Genomic DNA, 7,863 nt, shown 5'->3' with positions numbered 1-7,863 from the left:
CCTAATTTTCATACATTATTTACACGTCTACACCACATTTCATTATATTTTTAAAGAACATGATATTTCCCTCTATTGTTCTTTTCCCTTTACACAAAGTGTTTATTTTTCCTTTCTCTATTGGTATGGGATACATGATGTAAGATTACAACCTAGAATTGAAAGAATTGTACTCTTAGGAAACTCTTCATACCTATTTCTTTAATTTCCTTATGTCCCCTTTTTACCACTGAATCAACTTTTGCAGGCGTTTAGAATAAACTTTAACCACTATGCAAGATAAAAAACAGTTTTTACCTTTGAGATTTGGAAAGAGTAACATAAAATGACAAAGTTTATATTCATTTTACACACATTAATAAATATAAAATGATTATAAAAGAGTAAACTTTTTCAATTTTTAAAAAATATCTCTGATTCAAATTACCACCACCATCTTCAATTGGGTTGACATGAGAGAAAAAATGTTGAGAGAAAATGTTGAGATGAGAGAGAAAATATCTTGATGACAAAGGGTTTTTGATTTTTTTTTTCAATTAGGGCAACAGTAGGGATGACAGAGAAAATGTTGGAGTGAGAGAGATGACAGAGAAAATGTTGGAGTGGAGAGATGAAAGAGAAAGGGTTGAGAGGAATGAGGGAGGTGAGTAAGGGTTTGGGGGTTTCTTTTTTTTTTTTTAGTTTTGAGAATGAAAATTATTTAAATATCCTTGACCTTAAAACTTAGAATCCATGATAAATAAGGGTATTTTTGTCTACTATAATCCGGTACACATTGTTAAAACGTACCAACTAAAAAACAGGCATAAACCCATATATATATATATATATATATATATATATATATATATATATATATATATATATATATATATATATATGTTTCGATTATCTGATTACTAAGTCTTAAGTGTTAGAATTTTTTGATGTTTATTTTCGTCATCAAACATTTATACGTGAAAGTCAATCAAATTTGGTAAGTTTACAGTCAATACGTAATAAATATTATTATCTATTTTTTTTATCTTAAATTTATATTTTTATAGATTTCGACATAAAATTTAAATTATAATCTAATTATAATTCAATGAGTGTTAATTAAGTTTTCATGTATTGTGATTTAAAGATAACCATTCCGTATAATATATTTACTCCGTTTCTAAATAAACTAATTAACATTCTTTATTTTATGAATCGTCTAATCCTAAATTAATAGGATAATCATATAATACACATAGAATCTATACTGCAATGTTAATGAGTTTATCTCGAGACCGAGTAAATGTATTATACATTATCGAGGTTTGTGCTTCCTTCATACAAATAAATGAATATAAGTTTTGAAGATTAAAACTAAAAAAGTTTATAGTTATCAAAATTAGAATTTACTCATTTTATAAGATTAAAAATTATAAATTTTAATGTTTAAAAGCGTCAATGATTTCAAACTCATATACTTGGGATAAAATTTTAAACTCTACAATTTCAAACAATATATTTTAAAGTTACATATACAAGTAATATATTTAACTATAAAACATTTTAATTTTTCTATAAAAAAGAAGTACTCTGAAAAACTTTCTTCCAAACGTAACAAAGTAAATTCATTTTTCACACCTTTAAATATTTATAAGTTCGTACAATCACTTTTACTCTAATACAACTTGTAATATTTTCTATACAAAAAAAAGTTTGTAATGAAGAACTATATATTACAAAGTGTATTCTATTCGTCACAAAGTTACACTTTAGACCGATCAACCATTTTAGAACTAAAATTTTAAAAATTACGTATTTTATGTTTATTCTTATGTCTTTATGTAAATTATTTCACAAAATAATTCCTCTTATTTTTTTTTTTAAAGAATATGCAATTTCCTTAACACAACTAATAACCCAACGAAAGAAATAAACACTAATGTGTAATGATAGAATTAACTATTAGCTTCGTAAGAAAGAAGCCTGGGTTAAAAAGTTGTTCATGTTGCTGCTACATTGCTTATAGTTAAGAATGAAGAAATTGAAGACTTCTAAATTCGTTTTAATTACCATGCAGTAGTACCTACAATGAGCCATTGAAGGGTGCACAATTTTTTACTTATAACTTCTGGCAGCATGATCCAATCCAATCACACGGATGGGAAGAACTTGTTTAGATTGAAAGGAAGTGAGTAAAACTCTTCACTCCTTGTATCTGTCTTGAACGATCTGAATCTGTCCCACCAATGCATGCCTCTGTCTTTACGAGTTTGATTGTCTTTGTTGTGCAATGTTGCATCCAAGAACAGTGCCAATGAACCAGCAACAAATGCTTTTGATGAAAATGGGACATTGATCATGTCGTTGAACTGCCAAAAGAAGATAACTTTAAATTGGTAAGTACTATGAAGTTTGAATAACAACGCGAACTCTGCAGTGAAAAATGAGAGTGAATGAGAAAAGCTGAATACCCATCTGGCATGGGTGTGCACTGGACCATAGTTCTTAAATGCTGTGTACTCATTGAAGTATTGTGGTATAGAGAGGCCCATGAAAATAGAGAATCCCAAGATGAATTTAGTTCTGAAGCTGTTTAAATTGCAAAACTGAAGGAAACTGAGGCCTGCAGAACCTGGGTTGAAGGAAAACAATTTGATGATGATGATGATGATGATAATAACAAGGACTTAATGAAGGTATGACAGAAAACCAGATTCCTGAGTTTATCATACATACCCACATAGGCAAAGAAAAGGCAATATAAAGCTGCAACTATTGGTGCTGGGATTGAAGCAAACACAGCTCCAAATTTTCCTGTACACTCACAAATACATATAGTACTTACTTACATTGGTTTATCAGGGAAAAAACCATCGAAATTGCAAGCCTAACTAACCAAGTATGGAGAAAAAGATCATGAATCCAGCTGATATTTGAACAACCCTTCGGCTACCAACTCTTGTCAAAGCCAGGAGTCCAGCATTTTCTCTGGGAAAAAGCCAAGAATGATTCTTATAAGGATTCAGGTATGATATATATTCGTACTGTGAAAATGATACCTCCAGCACATGTAAGTTTGAATAAGAATCTTACACAGAAACTGATGATCCATTCCCTGTTCCAAAGATGCCAGATAACAAAATTCCCACCCCCTAATTCATAAGAAGTAGGAACTAGTGATGATGGACAAACAATAAGAAAAAAGGTACATGCTGACATTCATTTGCAATTCATAATAAATGCTGACAGAAAACCAAAAAAGGCAAGATCATGATACATGCTGATATTCGTTTTAAAACAAGATTTTACAATTTATGTATTACATAAAGAGAAGCTAACAAATTAGGCCGGGGGAAAATTTGCAATTCATAAACCGTGTTTACCTGCCAACCAACACCACGGCTAAGAACTGAAGGTGGCAATGGAGTTGCACTTGCATACCTTGAAACAGCAATAAAAGCACCGGTTGACTGTAGAAAATCGAAAGGCATGAGAAACCAACAATCATTATGTAAGTACGCAACAAATTGCATAGCATGATTACATTACTTTTGTTTATATTTTTGCCTATGCCAATTTAGATGAACTGATAACAAATTTGTTTAAGTGAAGCTCCTAATATCTTTGAATATCTACTTATGTTTTTAAAATGTTACACTGAGAATAGGAGTCTAGAAGTCAGTCATTCATTTGTTAATTGTAATAAGAAAATGTGAAGGCATTCCTGTCTCAACTTAAGTTCTCTGAATATTATCAGATTAATGAGTCAAGTGCAACAGATTTGCATACAAAATAATTGCAGTAAAGTAGGCTAATCAAATCAAACTACAGGCTTCTGGAGAAGGGTCAAAGTTTAAGAATTCCACTGCACTTGTTCAACAGCAACAAATGTAGTTCACATGCATAAAAATAAACGAACCTCTACTAGTGCAACAAATGAAGCAGCCATCGTAGCAAAAGCTTCCCCAGCATCAAATGTAGGAGCTCCCCATTGGAATGGATATGGGATTTTAATCCTGAATTTTAGATTTTATCAACAACAAAACTTATGAATTAACCAAATTGAATCCATTTTTCCTTCTCATTTACCCAAATAACAAAACCTTAAAACAAGTTTCAAGCATTATCAATCAAGTGAGTCCTCCAAAATATACAGCTACACGAAGAAGAAACTGTTTCTATTATTAAAAATCACAAGACCCTTACCAAGGTGCACCACTTATAATGCCAGCACGATCAGTTCTGCAAGTATCCTGAGTTTCCTGTGGTACATGTTTATATGCTCCACCCACAGTTAGAAGATGAGCATAAATCCACACAATTGCTACCGAGAATATAACTGCAAATCGATCACAGATAGGCTTTTGTCCTTTCATCACATGAGGAATGTACTGGACAAAGGAACACCACTACTTTAGAATATAGCATTTAAATTAGAGAAAATAAAGTAGAGCAAGAAGTAACATGATTTCATCTTTGGTGTGTTAAGTACTCAGGGTTATTTTTAAATATGTTCCAAACGATGCAAGGTAATTTAACATCATGATAATTATAGATCACCTGTGAAAATACTAGTAAGATTACAATTTCTGGCAGCCCAATCTCCACACATTTTGCAAGCTACAATTCAAGAAGAAATAATCAAGAAAGTGCAAATCATACCAGTTATATAATTCATAGATTCATAGATGAAGGAAAGAAATAAGAAACAGTTCTTGTTGCAAATATCAATACCACAGGAAAGCCCAACTCATAAAGTCCAAAGCCTGACAGAGCAACCAGGGGAACTGCAGAGAGAGGGCTTAAGAACCTATAAAAGTACAGCAAATTACTCACTAAAATTATTTGCAGAAAAAATAACTTGCAGAATGGTAAAAATCCTATCTATCAGTGTAACTGGAATTAATCATGATCACTAACTGGGAGTTATCAAATGAAGGAGGGATTAGTACACTTCTATACGAATTAGAGCTAGCTGTGGTCCAAACAAGAAAAATAGAAACATCTTTAAACATTTGAAAGTATAAGTATTGCATGGATGATCACAAAAAGTTCAATGTATGTGATACAAGATGGAAGGAAAAACAATTCAAGGATCTAGACAGGAACCAACCTCACTACATTGCGCCAAAGTCCACTGAATCCAACAACAATTTGGAGGGTCGAAGCAACGATAAGCGCGCCCTGCGTCCCACGCATTATCCTCTCAAATCTCTGCATATTTATCACTAATCAGATAAACAAGGATAATGATAACATAGCAAAAAGGGCATAACAGTGTACTGAACCAACTTCCTGAGGATTCAAAATGTCACTGTAGCGACTAGCCAAAATTATTGAAATGGTAGTAGGCACAAAGGTGTAGGATCCTCCAATAACTACAGGTAGACGAGTCCCAAACAGTGTTTGGAACAATGTGTTCACGCCAGCTACAAACAGCAGAGTCTGGATCATTTTTGCTTTGTCTTCCTGTTGAAGCACAATTGAGAACTTAGTTAGACTTAGCAACCACACAACATCATTCAAAACCATTTACTTTTTACTTTCTTTTTTCTTTCTTGTCAAGACTTACGTTTCCTCCTCCCATCTGAGTAACTAGAGAGGTTGGTATTAGAACAGTTGTGCCAAGCATCACCAGATAATGTTGAAAACCAAGGAGAATCGCCTCCGCTTCATTAACATCAAAATTAATCATCACAATGACAATGAACGCAAACAAAAACTAGTTGGTTTTACTGCTCCATACCCCAAGAGACAAAATGGTTTTAAAAAGTGTTCTTCCAAAATAATAAAATAAAAAGCCTCACCATGGATCTCATTAGCAATGTCCACCCATAAAAATGAAGAAAAAAGAAGGAAGACCAAGTTTTTACAAAATAAAACAAAAGGGGTCAAAGAAACAGTGAACTCACGCCAAGGAGGAGGACTAGTGATGCAGTACGAAACATTTGGAAGTTGATCTTTCACAGGGTGTGGCTGAAGCTCTTCTGGTTTGGGTGGTGGTGCAACTCCTGCCATGTTACTGCTGGAAAAATTTCAAAACCAAAAGGAATAAAAAAAAAAAGCTCTAACAAAGTAACAAACTACACCAGTAAGCAGAAAACCAGAACTTATTTTTCAGAGACAAACACATGCAAGATAATAAATGCCAATGGTGTGGAAAACAAGATGAACACTTTCCTAGCGTTCTCTCTAGGTAGTGGGGGAAATGCAGGAAAGGACAATGAGCAAGTTCAGGGGTGTCAGACACACCTTGTCAGTAACGTTATGCAATGCAGAAAATGCAGGGAGATTTCTTGGCCCAACAAATACAGAATGTGGAAAAAAGCACAAGGGTTCAGACTCCTCCTTCACCCCTCCTAAAGCAACAACCAAAATCAAATTCCCCTCTCACCAACTGACCATTGCTTTATATTTGTAATGATATATTCCATTATTCTAATCTCAGTCTTAAAAAATTATTATTACTATGGTTAGTGTTTCCATTTAGCAAGAAGTGATCAAGTTTTGGAAAAAGCATATGAAGCTTCCACCACCTTAACCTTTAATAACTTCCTTCCAATTTAATTTTGTATTTATTATTTGACCATAGCTATTAATATTTTTTCAAAACTTTAACTAATTAATCAGAAACTCCAAAAAACAGTCTATCTCACGCGCTTCAGCTTATAATATAACTTTTTTAATAAGATGTTACTACTAGCATTAAAAACAAACTTGTATCATTTCATTCAATGAACTGGTGCCAGTTCAGGAAGGAAAAGCTCAATAAAACATGGTGAACATATATATTTTTGTACATAGACTGTTATCACAATTTTTTATACATTATATCTCTTTTTTCATTAAATAAATCAATAAGAAAGTTTCCCATTTGACCATACTTTTGCTTCTCTCAGCCAATTGTACAATAGTTCTGACTAGTGACGCAAATGATCAAAAACATTGTCTTTTTCCTTGACCCAGAATTTGAAACTTAAAATTATCACTACCCTTTTGAACAGAGTCATGGAAATTTTGAATTTTTATGAAGAGCAACTGATGATTAAGGGTTAATTTTAACTTCTAAATGTAGATAAAAAAAGGGTGAAATGCTTTCTATAAAAATGAACTGGAAAGGGCAGACTGAACGTAAATTGTGACTTTTCATCGAGGTTGCAGGTTTTTGTGCAACCGTTTAGTCCATTAATTTTTAGCATATTGCCAGATATTGGCACAGACCTCTCCGACATGTCTCCTTCTTTTGCTTGTTCATTGATGGTTTTTCATGTCACTTGCCTCTGAGTTGTCATCATTGGATGCTTTCCCTTCTTCTGTTCAATTAGGAAATCCTTTCTATTGTGACAGTGATCACACAGAAAATGCATCTGTGCCAACAAAAATGTACACAAAGTATAAAATCAGTGTCATTCCAACTTCAATATTTGTCTCTCTTATCAAATCTAAACACTATCAAGAGCATAGATGGTACTTTAAGTTTAATTTTGTCAGATCATGAGAAATTGTTTTTGTTTATTTGTTTCTAATTTGTTGATTAGCTTCTATATTTTCTCTTCAAATTTCTTAAAAATTGTAATCCTATTAAAGAAGGTTTTTCTAGATAATCAGAATTTCTATTTGTGCTTCAATATATTCAACCTTTTATGCATATCTATTTGTGGAGAGAACTTAGTTCAGTAACATAGACAAATTCTCCACCTTAGAATGAATATAGGGATTTGGATTTTATTTTTGCATGATACCGGGAACAGGCATATATCCCAAGTTACCAGGATCACTGAGTGAACATTGATAGTACAAAGTTTTCCAGTGAGGAATAAATTCTAGCATCTTTTATGTTAATGGTAATGGTTGCTTTCCATTTATTTGAAATTTCAATTTGCT

The 7,863-nt window shown here is 32.7% G+C and overlaps 1 protein-coding gene across 2 annotated transcripts; it reads right to left on the bottom strand.

The window, feature by feature from the left end:
* Window positions 1-1,904: 1,904 nt before the first annotated feature.
* Window positions 1,905-6,408, bottom strand: LOC106755767 (nucleobase-ascorbate transporter 7). 2 transcript variants are annotated; one of them, XM_014637981.2, is made up of 15 exons: window positions 6,232-6,408; window positions 5,892-6,004; window positions 5,552-5,649; window positions 5,272-5,448; window positions 5,093-5,193; window positions 4,714-4,789; window positions 4,540-4,599; window positions 4,186-4,370; window positions 3,899-3,995; window positions 3,363-3,449; window positions 3,073-3,131; window positions 2,876-2,967; window positions 2,716-2,793; window positions 2,451-2,611; window positions 1,905-2,348 (listed from the first exon to the last, which is right to left on the bottom strand). In XM_014637981.2, the coding sequence occupies exons 2-15, from the start codon at window positions 5,995-5,997 to the stop codon at window positions 2,130-2,132; spliced, it is 1,596 nt and encodes a 531-aa protein (XP_014493467.1). In that variant the 5' UTR covers window positions 5,998-6,004; window positions 6,232-6,408; the 3' UTR covers window positions 1,905-2,129. The 2 variants fall into 2 exon arrangements, with proteins under 2 accessions (XP_014493467.1, XP_022634268.1); XM_022778547.1 differs by having other exon boundaries at window positions 5,892-6,001.
* Window positions 6,409-7,863: the final 1,455 nt, after the last annotated feature.

Source organism: Vigna radiata, chromosome 2, assembly GCF_000741045.1.
Source record: "Vigna radiata var. radiata cultivar VC1973A chromosome 2, Vradiata_ver6, whole genome shotgun sequence".
In the NCBI taxonomy this organism is placed as follows: Eukaryota; Viridiplantae; Streptophyta; class Magnoliopsida; order Fabales; family Fabaceae; genus Vigna; species Vigna radiata.
The sequence above is the reverse complement of the archived record's forward strand: the minus strand, read 5'-3'. Positions and strand labels throughout refer to the sequence as shown.

Excerpts from the sequence above, each read along its gene's own strand:
- LOC106755767 (XM_014637981.2), bottom strand. The coding sequence starts at position 5,997 with ATGGCAGGAGTTGCACCACCACCCAAACCAGAAGAGCTTCAGCCACAC. Across the intron at positions 5,449-5,551 it reads CTCAGATGGGAGGAGGAAAC|GAAGACAAAGCAAAAATGAT; the intron begins GTAAGTCTTGAC and ends GTGCTTCAACAG. Across the intron at positions 2,794-2,875 it reads GATCTTTTTCTCCATACTTG|GAAAATTTGGAGCTGTGTTT; the intron begins GTTAGTTAGGCT and ends GTGAGTGTACAG.